The 13822-nt window shown below is 49.7% G+C and overlaps 1 protein-coding gene across 1 annotated transcript in view; it reads right to left on the bottom strand.

Annotated features, from left to right (window-relative positions):
• Nucleotides 1-1157: 1157 nt before the first annotated feature.
• Nucleotides 1158-13822, bottom strand: part of EMD (emerin) — a 23526-nt gene continuing 10861 nt past the window's right edge. Inside the window, exons 3-9 of the mRNA XM_015415489.1 lie at nucleotides 12030-12116; nucleotides 11860-11940; nucleotides 10186-10251; nucleotides 6350-6430; nucleotides 6039-6139; nucleotides 5241-5293; nucleotides 1158-1592 (exon numbers count right to left, since the gene is read on the bottom strand). Coding sequence (XP_015270975.1) covers nucleotides 1331-1592; nucleotides 5241-5293; nucleotides 6039-6139; nucleotides 6350-6430; nucleotides 10186-10251; nucleotides 11860-11940; nucleotides 12030-12116 — 731 coding nt within the window. The 3' untranslated portion in view covers nucleotides 1158-1330. The remainder of the gene's footprint in view (nucleotides 1593-5240; nucleotides 5294-6038; nucleotides 6140-6349; nucleotides 6431-10185; nucleotides 10252-11859; nucleotides 11941-12029; nucleotides 12117-13822) is intronic.

The raw sequence follows: 13822 nt of genomic DNA, 5'->3' as shown, positions 1-13822 counted from the left end.
AAGCGTTCGAGAACTCTTCTTTGGGTTTTGGGGGTTATTTGTGTGTCTGCACCTTGACATCATGTCAACCTCTTGTGTCTGACCCCTGCTGGGGGCCTGGAGGATATTCAGAGAGGCGGCTGAATAAAGCCTGCCCCTGTCCTCCCGACTTGGTATTCCAAGGAAGTCTCCCATCCAAGTACTAACCACAGTCGACCCTGATTGGCTTCCGAGATCTGGTGAGATTGGGCTGGCCCGGGCTATCCAGGTCAGGACATGGCGGGAGCTTTGATTCTTGAAAGCAAATGTTCACTCTTGAAAGCCCAGGACTATTTTTGGGCAGGAACGCACAGGCTGGCTCCCGAGTTGGCCACGCCCAGCAGGAACTCATTAGCATAACAGGCCACACCCAACGGCAGAAACTCATTAGGATTGGCGACATTAGGGGTGTGTGGCCTAACATGCAAAGGAGTCCCTGCTACAAAAAAGGGCCCTGGGTTTTGACAACAAACAAGGTAAACAGAATAAGAAGCAAAAGGTAGGTGTGGCTGGATGACCACACTTCTAGCAACACGGGGCTGCGGCCTAATGTGCTAATGAGCTGTGCTGTCGGGGGTGTGGCCTAATATGCTAATGAGTTTCAGCTGTTGGGTGTGGCCTATTATGCTAATGAGTTCCTGCTGGAAAGCCCCTGTGAAAGCCCATGCCCCGAAAATTCTGTCGGTCTCGTAAGAAGCTCGAATCTAGCCACTCTACCTGAGAAAGACCTCTGCCTGGAGAGCCGCCGCCGATCTGAGCAGACAACACGGACCGTCATGGAACAATACTCTGATTCGGTATAAGGCAACTTCCTGTGTACAGACATACCCCACCACAAGTGTTCCCTCCAAGCTGAGTGAGTGTGAGCCAGCTCGCAGTTTTTTAGCCTCCGGCTCACACCTTTTTGTCTGAGCTCAGGACGGATGGCTCCAGAGCAAGCTAATTTACGCAGTAGCCAAATCGCTCACTCACAACCAGTGTTCCCTCTAAGCTGAGTTAGCGTGAGCTAGGTCACAGTTTTGTAGCCTCCGGCTCACACATTTTTTTTGTCTCAGCTCAGGGAGGATGGCTCCAGAGCGAACTAATTTATGCAGTAGCCAAATGGCTCGCTCACAACTTTAATGCCAGTTGCTCAGAAAGTAGAATTTTTTGCTCACGACTCCACAGCTTAGAGGGAGCACTGCCCACCACCCCTCCCCTCCAATTTTTAGGTTAGATGAACCAGAAGGCACTTGGCGATGGCCCAATATAAACATCCCGCCCCCCCTCCCCCCAAATTAGACAGAGAGAAGATATGCCGGAAGTTTAGGCTTTAGTGCCGAAGATACTTCACAAAGGGGTTATCGTCTGCGTTGCCCTGCAGGAAGAAATAGGTGAAGGCCAAGAAACCGGCCAACAGCACAAACAGCAGGAGCTGCAGCCAGAGGGGCAGGTAACGCTTGGTTCCTTGATCGCTGCCCGGATCCTTTTCCTTGGCTTGGCGCTCGGGACGTATCGCACGGCGGGGTTCCACCCCCAGCGAGGAGGGGCCGGCCGATTTCCGATGGAAGACCGTCTGGTAGGAGCCGCTGTCCCTGCAACAGCAATTCCAGAGTACAGATATATTTTAATTTTATTTATTTAAAATTAAATTATTAATTTTATTATTATTATTAAATTATTTTATTCTATTAGCCGTCTTTCTTCCTTAAGGAGCGCAAAGCGGCTTAGAAACGTAACTAAAACACATAGCACAAAATACGTGCGAAACATAAAAACCAAAATTCAAAACCGCTTATTCAAGACTGCTAATAAATTTAACTGAATGCAGTCCTACATAAAACTATCTTCAGCTAAAGATTCAGAGGAGCCCATTGGCCCCTCCCCAGGGAGCCTGTTCCATCATTCTGGGGCTGCCACTGAAAAGGTCCTTAAGAACATAAGAGAAGCCATGCTGGATCAGGCCAAAGGCCCACCCAGTCCAACACTCTGAGTCACACAGTGGCCAAAACCCAGGGGCCCTCAGGAGGTCCAGCAGTGGGGCCAGAACTCCAGAAGCCCTCCCACTGTTGCCCCCCCAAGCACCAAGAATGCAGAGCATTACTGCCCCAGACATAAGAAGAGCCATGTTGAGTCAGGCCAGTGGCCCATCCAGTCCAACACTGTGAGTCACACAGTGGCCAAAACCCAGGGGCCCTCAGGAGGTCCAGCAGTGGGGCCAGAACTCCAGAAGCCCTCCCACTGTTGCCCCCCCAAGCACCAAGAATGCAGAGCATTACTGCCCCAGACATAAGAAGAGCCATGTTGAGTCAGGCCAGTGGCCCATCCAGTCCAACACTGTGAGTCACACAGTGGCCAAAACCCAGGGGCCCTCAGGAGGTCCAGCAGTGGGGCCAGAACTCCAGAAGCCCTCCCACTGTTGCCCCCCCAAGCACCAAGAATGCAGAGCATTACTGCCCCAGACATAAGAAGAGCCATGTTGAGTCAGGCCAGTGGCCCATCCAGTCCAACACTGTGAGTCACACAGTGGCCAAAACCCAGGGGCCCTCAGGAGGTCCAGCAGTGGGGCCAGAACTCCAGAAGCCCTCCCACTGTTGCCCCCCCAAGCACCAAGAATGCAGAGCATTACTGCCCCAGACATAAGAAGAGCCATGTTGAGTCAGGCCAGTGGCCCATCCAGTCCAACACTCTGAGTCACACAGTGGCCAAAACCCAGGGGCCATCAGGAGGTCCACCAGCGGGGCCAGAACTGCAGAAGCCCTCCTACTCTTGCCCCCCCCCCAAGCACCAAGAATACAGAGCATCACTGCCCCAGACGGAATGTTCCATCTATACCTATACCACAGATGGACCTCTGCTCCATGTGTTTATACGATCCCCTCTTGAAGCCCTCTCTCACATACCCACCAAATGAGCTTCTTTGATTGATGGGACAAATCAGGAGGGCCTGTCTCTGTGATCTTAACTACTGGGCAGGAACATATAGGAGAAAATGGTCCTTCAGATAACACAGTCCCAAGCCATTCAGGGCTTTAAATCGCTATTTTCCCCCCTGAGGACAGTGTGGGGACCACTTAGGTAAAGGTAACGGTTCCCTTGCTCGAAAGCCAGTCGAATCCGACTCTAGGGTTGCGGATTCTCTGTTTCCAAGCCGAAGAGCCAGCGCTGTCTGAAGACGTTTCCGTGGTCATGGGCCGGCATGACTAAACACACCAAGGCGCATGGAACGCTGTTACCTTCCCACTGAAGTGGTACGTATTCATCTACTTGCAATTTCTTGCTTTCGAACTGCTAGGTTGGCAGGAGCTGGAACCAGAGATGGGAGCTCACTCCGTCATGCGGCACCCGGGTCTCGAACTGCTGAACTACCGACCTTCCACAGCCTGCAGTTCAGCGTCTTAACCACTTGAGCCAACTTACCCTATGACCAAAGCACTAAATAGACCTTTGTCCACATTTGACTGTGGTCTTCCTCAGTGTTACCTTTATACCACCGGGGGGCAGCACACCATACGTAGGTGTCAACACGTCTATCTATTACCACAACTCTCATATTTTTGCTTACCTGGCATCTAACCCAATCCCCAAAATGCCACTGCCCAATCTTGCAGACGCTAGCATTTACTACTGGCTGACTGGGTGGCCCGCACAATCTTAGGCCTGGACAGATCTTCTTTTTTTCCCTACCTTTCCATCCCAGGAGGAAGCCCCTGGTATTCCTAGAACCTTGAAGGTTCGTTCCCAGCAATGCCAGGGCTGATCTAGAAATAGCTGCGGTGGAGCAGCGCCATCAAGTTGCATCTGGCCTATGGTGACCCCCCACGGGGTTTCCAAGGAAAGAGCTGGAGAGCTGGTTGGCCACTGCCTGCCTCTGCACAGCCGCCCTGGAGTTCCTTGGTGGTCTCCCATCGAAGTACTCATCACGGCTGACCCTGTTAGCTTCCCAAATATGAAAAGATGGGGCTAGTGGCTGGCCCCTGTGTGAGACGGGATGCCAGACTAGAGGGACCCTCCCTGGTCTGACCCAGCAGGGCTCTTCTGGTGTCCTTATCAGGGGAAGGCCTCGGCCTCTCTGCCCTGTTGCTGGCCCTCCAGAGGAACTGGCTGGCCCCTGCGTGAGACGGGAGGCTGGACTAGAAGGACCCTCACTGGTCTGACCCAGCAGGGCTCTTCTGGTGTCCTTATCGGGGAAGGCCTTGGCCTCTGTGCCCTGTTGCTGGCCCTCCAGAGGGACTGGCTGGCCCTTGTGTAAGACGGGATGCCGGACTAGAGGGACCCTCCCTGGTCTGACCCAGCAGGGCTCTTCTGGTGCTCTTATCAGGGGAAGGCCTCGGCCTCTCTGCCCTGTTGCTGGCCCTCCAGAGGAACTGGCTGGCCCCTGCGTGAGACGGGAGGCTGGACTAGAAGGACCCTCACTGGTCTGACCCAGCAGGGCTCTTCTGGTGTCCTTAGCAGGGGAAGGCCTCGGCCTCTGTGCCCTGTTGTTGGCCCTCCAGAGGAACTGGCTGGCCCCTGCGTGAGACGGGAGGCTGGACTAGAAGGACCCTCACTGGTCTGACCCAGCAGGGCTCTTCTGGTGTCCTTAGCAGGGGAAGGCCTCGGCCTCTGTGCCCTGTTGCTGGCCCTCCAGAGGGACTGGCTGGCCCCTGTGTGAGACGGGAGGCTGGACTAGAGGGACCCTCCCTGGTCTGACCCAGCAGGGCTCTTCTGATGTTCTTACCAGGGGAAGGCCTCGGCCTCTCTGCCCTGTTGTTGGCCCTCCAGAGGGACTGGCTGGCCCCTGTGTGAGACGGGAGGCTGGACTAGAGGGACCCTCCCTGGTCTGGCCCAGCAGGGCTCTTCTGAAATGTCCTTATCAGGGGAAGGCCTCGGCCTCTCTGCCCTGTTGCTGGCCCTCCAGAGGAACTGGCTGGCCCCTGTGTGAGACGGGAGGCTGGACTGGATGGACCACTGCTCTGATCCAGCAGGGCTCTCCTGATGTTCTTATGACCAATTCATTTAAATGAGGTATGTGCAGAAAAACGCCCCAGCAGATTGTGCTCCAGTGGTTGTTTCCCCTGCCCCCATGCTTAGGACGGCCTTCTCTCGGTTGCACTGTTTCTCTCGCTCCAGAAGATTGTTTCGCTTTTTAATCTGGCGTCCACCATGGGCTGTATTCAGCCTCCAGAAAGCAGTAATCCACACCACTGCCAACTCCCAGGACTACCCTGTCTCCTCGATGCCTTGATGTCGTCCCCACTCACCTCACGGATGGGACATCCGCCAAGCTGGAACTGTAGAGATACGGCTCTGCGATCTGAAAGGGAGAACGGGAGCTTTTCAACACAGGACAGGAACGGAGAGCTCCCCCTCTATTATTTATTCCTTGCTACTTATTGAATTCATTGGCATCCCGCCTTTCTCCCTGGTAGGGACCCAAGACGGCCTACATCGTCCTCCTGCCCTCCATTTCCTCCTCACAGCAAGGTAGGTTAGGCTGAGAGAGTGTGACTGGCCGAAGGTCACCCCTAGGGTTGCCAACCCCCCCGGTTTGCCAGGGGTCCCCCGTTTTTTGGGGGGTTCTACCCGTCGCCAGCCAGATGGCCAGCGGGAAAGCCCCGCCCCCAACACCCACACCCACCCCTCTCTCTCCCTTTAAGTGTGTGGAACCCGTGGGAAACGCGGCTGCTCTTAAAGGGGAAACGCCGGCTCCTGCATTTAAAAGGGAAACGCCGGCTCCGTGAAGGGGAGGGAACTGCCGTTTCTGGAGATCCGGTGCACGGGCGGGTGGGGTAGGGGCAGCGGATGTCCCCAACGTGACGTCATCACGTCGGGGATGCCCCGCCCCCTCCAGGAACGCCCCCAAAGTCCCCCGCTGGGGGTGGAAGATAGACTTGGCAACCCTAGTCACCCCGCAAGCTTCCATGGCGCGAGCAGGGATTCGAACCCGGGTCTCCCAGATACTAGTCCGACACTCTTCACCACTACCCCACACTGGCTCTCTGGCCTGCTTGTCAGGGAAACTGTTCCTGTGCTGTCGACAGACGTGGGGGGCCGCTTACCGGCTGGCGGGCGCTCACTCCCCCTAGATGTGACTTGCTGCTTATCGATGATTCGTAACGGTAGGAAGAGGTGGGGCTCTCTGATGAGTTGACATCCCAGTCTGGGGAGAAAGAGAGACAGACAGACAGACAGACAGACAGACAGAGAGAGAGAGAGAGAGAGAGAGAGAGAGAGAGAGAGAGAGAGAGAGAGAGAGAGAGAGATGCTCACCAATAGTTTGCAAGATTGGAGAGTATAATTAATGCTTCCACTTTCTTTCTTGGGGTGCCCGAGTCTAACTGGGGCAGAACCCCAGTGTCCATTATTTTACCTTTCTCTTTATATGTATAACGTCCTTCGTGGCTGGGGAAACTGTAGTTATGACTCAGGTAGGACTTTGTTGGGCTGGGATCTAGGCGAGACGGGGGGAAAAGGATGCATTAGAAAAAGAATCCTTATCTTCCTGATAATTTAGCTTTCGTTCATAAAAGTAGTAGATCTCTAGCCCTTGGGGGTTATGATTTTGTTTATTTAAAACACTCATTAGCCACCTTCCTTACAGATCTCAAGGTGGCTTATAGCATAGACAAAACACATTAAATTCCAATGGAAAACAGAAAATCGAGATTTAAAACCACAATTCAGGATTTCTAACTGTGACAACTGGCACTTAAATAGATGTATGAACCATATCACAAGTATATTAAAAATACTCTATGGCTGTAATATAACCAGTAAAGACTCAGTTCAGTCTCATATCATGTACTATTACCTTTTCTCAACAGTACAGAAACTCTTTTATCCTTTAACACACATTACTCATTCAACAATTATTCAGAAAAGTCTCCACTTGATCAATTCTTAAAAGGAAGGTCCAGCAACAATTCACCAAGATGATAATACCCAGACAAAGAGATCACAAGACTAATAGTTTTCATTTCCAGGCAAAGTTTATACAGGTGGCTATTTTCTTATAATGGGGTTTCCAGATAAACCACACGTTTCGGTATCTTCATCAGATAGTCTGTGTCATTTATGAATTCCCGATAGTTGTTAATGTATGAGTCTTTGTAAATATTTTACAGCAGTCTCCTTTGTTCTGAGGAAGACAAGTATATTTGTGATATTGTTCCTATATCTACTTAAGTGTCAATTGTCAACAGTATTTTTTCCTTTACTCTGCCTGTTTGACTACTCTCATTTCCTTTATCATTGATATCTGTAAATAACTTGATCAACGCAATTGATAGATAAATGTAGTAATTTGAGAACGCAGAAAAGATGAGCTTAGTAAAATAGATAATGCATTTAGAAATTTAATAAGCAGAAGAAATGATAAAAGTCTCTTGTTATATGTTATATGCAATGTTCCCTCTAAGCTGTGGAGTCTTGTGAGCAAAAATTCTACTCTGTGAGCTACTGGCATTAAAGTTGTGAGCGAGAGATTTGGCTACTGCAGAAATTAGTTGGCCCTGGAGCCCTCCTTCCTGAGCGAAGACAAAAATCTGTGAGCTGGAGGCTGAAAAACTGTGAGCTAGCTCACACTAACTCAGCTTAGAGGGAACACTGGTTATATGTTGTTGGGGGTAGTTGGGTGTTGTTTGTATGTATGTCTGTGGTATATAATGAAAAATAATAATAATAAAAGTGCACCCTCGGGTACTTAAAAAAAAAAGTGAGAGGGCCAGCACACCTCCCTGGGAGGCTGTTCCATGATCGTGGGGCTGCCACGAAAAAGGCCCTGTCTCATGCGCCCACCAAACAAGCTTCTGTGATTGGTGGGACAGTAAAGAGCGCTTAATCTTAATTCCCAGGCAGGAACATATTGGAGAAGACAGTCCTTCAGATATGGTAATAGGGTTTCCCCCCCCCCCCGTGGGGGAAGAGCAGAAAATGTACGCGGAAGATTTTCATGATGATCAATTTGCCCCTCCTGGCCACCAATCACACAATGTAGTTGCACAAAGCTTGCTCATTACGTACTGCAGAATCCAGAACCCCTCGCTTTTATTGAAGTGAAAAAGCAAGTTTGTAGCCCTTACAACTACAAAAGGGGTGTCTGAGTGCGATTGGATCATGCCCAGTAATACTGCAGTCCCTCCAAGTGGCAGCAGTTCAACGCTCCACATAATCCCACATTTCTCTCCCTAAACTGGTGAAGCCAAAGACATCGTACAGAATAATAAAATATACACAGTTGTTCAAAGGTGGAGCTTTTATGTAAGTGGTCGAAATGATCTATTCTTTTTTTTAAATCTATTCTCGATGTAGCTGTCTGATTTTGCAAGCACCTCTCTAAGTGAACGCTTCCTCTTTGCTGAGGTCCAAATGCTGCAACATCACAAACGCTGACCCAAATCCTACAAAAGTCAAGCCCCACAGCAATCAGCAACAACTTGCTTAATTTCTATAAATATCAATCGTTTCAGAGGGTAGTCACATTAGTCTGGAGTAGAAGACCTAGTTTTGAGCCCAGTAGCACCTTCGAGACCAACCAGAATTTTGGGGGATAAGCTTTCGAGAGTCAAAGCTCCCTTCATCAGATACAAGCAGGAACGGAGATCCCTCACCACTTGTAGCTGACAAAGGGGACTTTGACTCTCGAAAATCTGAAAAAATATGGGATCAATTTGTGATGGCTAAGATAGCAGATAAAGTACATAGAGCTCAAATTTTACGGTCCTCTAACCTCAAATTTGAATCAACCTGGTTCCCGATATTTTCATTTCTTACTTCACGGGGCATATTGCCAATAAATACCTGTTACCAAAAATGGGTTCTGATGTAACATACTAAGAGTCGAAATTTAAAGGATGCTTTCGTTATTTGTTATTATTATCTCTGGGGCTTTAAGTTCAAAAATACCTGAATGATACTGTAACTCTTTTGTAGGAATGTCGAGTGTTTATTATTGGATTCTTTGCATGTTCTTGTTTGCTTTGTTATGAAAAATGAATAAAGAGAAGAAAAAAAAAAGAAAATCTGGTCGGTCTCTAAGGTGCTATTGGATTTGAATCAATTACTTTCAAAAGTTCATATCTCAAAAATCTGGTCAGTCTCTAAAGTACTACTGGATTTGAATCTGTTACTTTCGAAAGTTCATATCTCGAAAATCTGGTTGTTCTCTAAAGGGCCACTGGATTTGAATCTATTACTTTCGAGAGTTCATAACTCAAAAATCTGGTCAGTCTCTAAAGTACTACTGGATTTGAATCTGTTAGTTTTGAAAGTTCATACCTTGAAAATCTGATTGGTCTCTGCTACTGGATTTGAATCAATTACTTTTGAAAGTTCATACCTTGAGAATCTGGTCGGTCTCTAAAGTACTACTGGATTCGAATCTGTTACTTCTGAAAGTTCATATCTCGAAAATCTGGTCGGTCTCTAAAGTGCCACTGGATTTGAATCTAGTACTTTCGAGAGTTCATGTCTCAAAAATCAGGTTGGTCTCTAAAGTGCCACTGGATTTGAATCTAGTACTTTCGAGAGTTCATACCTCGAAAATCTGGTTGGATTCTAAAGTGCCACTGGATTTGAATCTAGTACTTTCGAGAGTTCATAACTCAAAAATCTGGTTGGTCTCTAAAGTGCCACTGGATTTGAATCTGTTACTTTCGAGAGTTCATATCTCAAAAATCTGGTCAGTCTCTAAGGTCCACTGGATTCGAATCTGTTAGTTTCGAAAATTCATACATCAATAATCTGACTGGTCTCTAAAGTGCCACTGGATTCGAATCTGTTACTTTTGAAAGTTCATACCTCGAAAATCTGGTCGCTCTCTAAGGTGCCACTGGATTTGAATCTGTTACTTTGGAAAGTTCATACCTCGAAAATCTGGCTGGTCTCTAAGGTGCTACTAAACTCGAATCTAGCTACAAATACCAATAAGTTCTGAGAGCTTGAGAACTCTTCCTTGATCTAGGCCTCCCGATTCAGAATTACGTCTTAAACATTAGCAAGCGTACAACATACTAAGTCCATTTAGCGATTATGTTATTGATCTGTATTAACGGACTCAGAGAACAAAAGTTTGGCGTTACCTCTTAGTGAACGAAATACCCTTTCCCCCCCAAAAAATAAAAATATCCTGCCATTCATTACTCCACTGGGACTGCTTACACCCACAAGCCCTCCTCCCATGCACCCACGGCCCCAACCCTCCCTTACCTTCATTTCCATAGTCAGTATAGTCCTCATTGCTTGCAGAGTCGTAGCTTTCCTTTAAGCCAAGAGCTGTGTGAGGCAGAACAATCAGGGAGGATTTGCTTTGGTACTTTTCTCCCACCCACCCCAAAGCACAGCTAACGTGTGGTGGAACACATTGTCAAGTCAACGTATGGCGACCCTGTAGTGTTTTTCAAGGCAAGACATGCCTCTGGGTGGCAGCCCTACACTTCCTTGGTGGTCTCCCCTCCAAGCAGTGACCCTGCTTAGCTTCCGAGATCTGATGAGAGCAACCCAGCCTGGGCCATCCAGGTCAAGGTAAGGGACAAACAGGTGGCTTGCCGTCGCCTATGTAATGTATTCAATAGCTGCCATTGAATGCATAACTGTATGCAGGGCTTTTTTTGTAGAAAAAGCCCAGCAGGAACTCATTAGCATAACAGGCCACACCCAACAGCAGAAACTCATTAGCATAGTAGGCCACACCCCTGAAAGCACAGCACATTAGCATATTAGGCCACACCCCATGTCACCAGAAGTGTGTTCATCCAGCCACACCCACCTTTTGCTTCTTATTCTGTTTACCTTGTTTGTGGTCAAAACCCAGGGCTTTTTTTGTAGCAGGAACTCCTTTGCATGTTAGGCCACACACCCCAAATGTAGCCAATCCGAATGAGTTTCTGCTGTTGGGTGTGCCCTATTATGCTAATGAGTTCCTGCTGGGCGTGGCCAACATAGGAGCCAGCCAGAACTCCGTTCCTGTGCGTTCCTGCCCAAAAATAGCCCTGACTGTATGTGAACATCATAACTGAAATGCCATGTAAAGCTTCATCCTGGGCTAGGATCCTAATCCATCCAATCGTATTGGTAGCCCAGGAAGAACCAACCAATCAGGTACCAGCAAGCTCCCTGAGCGGGAACGTCTATGATTGGTCGTTATGTAAACAATCTTATTGGTTGGTATTGTACAATAAGGCGTGGCTACATTAGCCGGGAGAGTTTAAAAAGGGAGCAGCTTTAACACAAAAGCTGTTCTGGCTATCAGATGTTGATCCGTGTCGGAGTCGCGTTCGAGTGGATGAATAAAGCTGAATCTTTGCTGAATCACTCTCCGACTACTGTGTTAAGCGAGCGACTTAACAGCCTGCCTCTGCGTAGCAACCCTGGACTTCCTCAGGGGTCCCCCACCCACGTACTAACCAGGACCGACCTTGCTGAGCTTCCAACATCTGACAAAACCTGGCTCGCCTCGGCCATCCCGGTCAAGCCAAGAGACTAACAGAGGTGGGTTGGCCAGTGCCTGCCTCTGCGTGGCAACCTTGGGACTCCCTTGGCGGTCTCCCCTCCAAGCACTAACAACAGCTGACCCTGCTTAGCTTTTGCGATCTGACAAGATCAGCCTGGGCCGTTCAGGCCAGCGGAGAGACAAACAGAGGTGGTTTTGCCGTCGCCTGCCTCTGCATAGCAACCTGGGCTTCCTTGGCGGTCTCCCATCCAAGTACTCACCAGGGCCGATCCTGCTGAGCTTCCGAGAGCTAACTACACCCAGGTGGATTTTGTTACTGAGATGTTCCAGCCTCTCCATCCCAAGCACACACACCCCACCTCCAATTCTTTCTGGTGCCTCCACCTCTCCTCCCTTGGCTGATCGACAGCTTCCCGTGACGCATCCCTCACCTTCTCTCCCGTAGCTGAGATCCTCCCTGTTCCGAGGACTGACAAAGGTCTCTTGCATGTAGCTGTGGCTGCTCCTTGGCTCTGCGAGGGCACGAACACAGAGAAATGGGTCAGGTCCCAGGGCCTGCCGATGGGATACCTTTTCCCTACCTTGGCCAGGTTCTTCTTACCTGTGTAGGCCTCTGATCTTCCGGGGAGTCTCGTCCGCTCCGTTTCGTATTCGTAGACTTTCTTTTCGTAAAGCGGCCGAGTCGATCCTGGAGGGGCAGAATCCGGGGAGGGGGGCTCAATCCAAGCCAACACGATATTTCTAGCCCCTCCCCCCCAATTCCTCTCAAACGTTCACCTTCCAGCTGGGACTACCTTAGGGGCTGCCGGGAGTGGGAATTTGGGGGGGGGGCGTTCCTGGAGGGGGTGGGGATGTCGCGTGACGTCCTCAGTGTGACGACGTCGCCCAGAAGCGATGTCACCACGGCGGCGATGTCGTGCGGCGACGCTCTGCTTTGAGGGCAAAACTCTATGGTTTGAGGCCAGATTTACCATAGAGTTTGCCCTCAAGCCAGAGCATCCTCTGTGATGTCACTGATGTGAAGAAGTCCCTTCCAGGTGACATCATCACGTCAGGGACATCGCTGTTTAGAGGCCGGGTTTCCCCCGCTGGCAGGCAAAAGCCCCGAAAACTGGGGGGACCCCTGCCGAGACCTGGGGACTAGCAACCAATGCTCCCTGTAAGCTGCGGAGTCTTGTGAGCAAAAATCCTACTTTGGGAGCTGCTGGCATTCAAGTTGTGAGCGAGCGGTTTGGCCACTGCATAGATTAGTTTGCTCTGGAGCCCTCCTTCCTGAGCTCAGGCAAAAATGTGTGAGCCGGAGGCTAAAAAACTGTGAGCTGGCTCACACTAACACAGTTTAGAGGGAACGCTGCCGGCAATCCTAGACTACCTTCTCCAATCCCAATTTTATTAACTTATACCTCACTTTTCTCCCCAATGGAGACCCAAAGCGGGACTATCACGCCTTGCGATTTGGATGTTATGCCTCTGTTGATACACCCCAAGATCGCATTAGCCTTTTTTGTCGCCGTATCACACAGGCTGCTCATATTTAACATATGGTCCACCCGTACCCCAAGATCTTGTTCACACACACACACTACTGCCCAGAAACGTATCCCCACCATCCAGTACGCGTGTTCCTCATTTTTGTTACCCAGATGTAGCACTCGGTACTTATCCTTGTTAAATTGCATCTCGCTCACATCCACCCACTTTCCCAGTGTGTTCAGATCTCGTTGAATTCTATTGTTGTTGTTGTTGTTCAGTCGCACAGTCGAGTCCGACTCTTCGCGACCCCATGGACCAGATCACGCCAGGCCTTCCTGTCTTCCGCCGTCCTCTGAAGTTTGCTCAATTTCATGTTCGTTGCATCTATGACACTGTCTAACCCTCTCATCCTTTGCCGTCCCCGTCATCTTTGACCTTCAATCTTTCCCAGCATCAGGGTCTTCTTCTCCAGGGAGTGCTCCCTTCCCATTGGGTGTTTACTGCTCCTCCCAATTTGGTGTCATCTGCAAATTAAATGAGTAGCCCCTCCATGCCCTCACTGAAAAGTACCCGAGCCCCGTGGCACCCCACTGGACGCCTCCCTCCAGTCAGATGAAAGGCCACTGACAACTACTCTCTGAGTGCGGTTCTCCAACCAGTTCCCTATCTACCTAATTATCCTAGAGTCCTGTCCACAGCCCTCTAGTGTACCCATCAGAACATCACGGGGAACCCTGTCAAACGCTTTACTGAAATCCAGGTTGACAACATCAATAGCATTCCCTCGATCCAGTAAGCTCGTCACTCAGTCAAAGAAGGAAATGAGGCTGGTCTGGCAGGACCTGTTGGGGACAAATCCGTGCTGACGGGAATAGTAATGATATTAATTACAGAGATGCTCTGACTATCAATCAGGGAAAG

Source organism: Gekko japonicus, unplaced genomic scaffold, assembly GCF_001447785.1.
Source record: "Gekko japonicus isolate JY-2015 unplaced genomic scaffold, Gekko_japonicus_V1.1 scaffold2015, whole genome shotgun sequence".
In the NCBI taxonomy this organism is placed as follows: Eukaryota; Metazoa; Chordata; class Lepidosauria; order Squamata; family Gekkonidae; genus Gekko; species Gekko japonicus.
The sequence above is the reverse complement of the archived record's forward strand: the minus strand, read 5'-3'. Positions and strand labels throughout refer to the sequence as shown.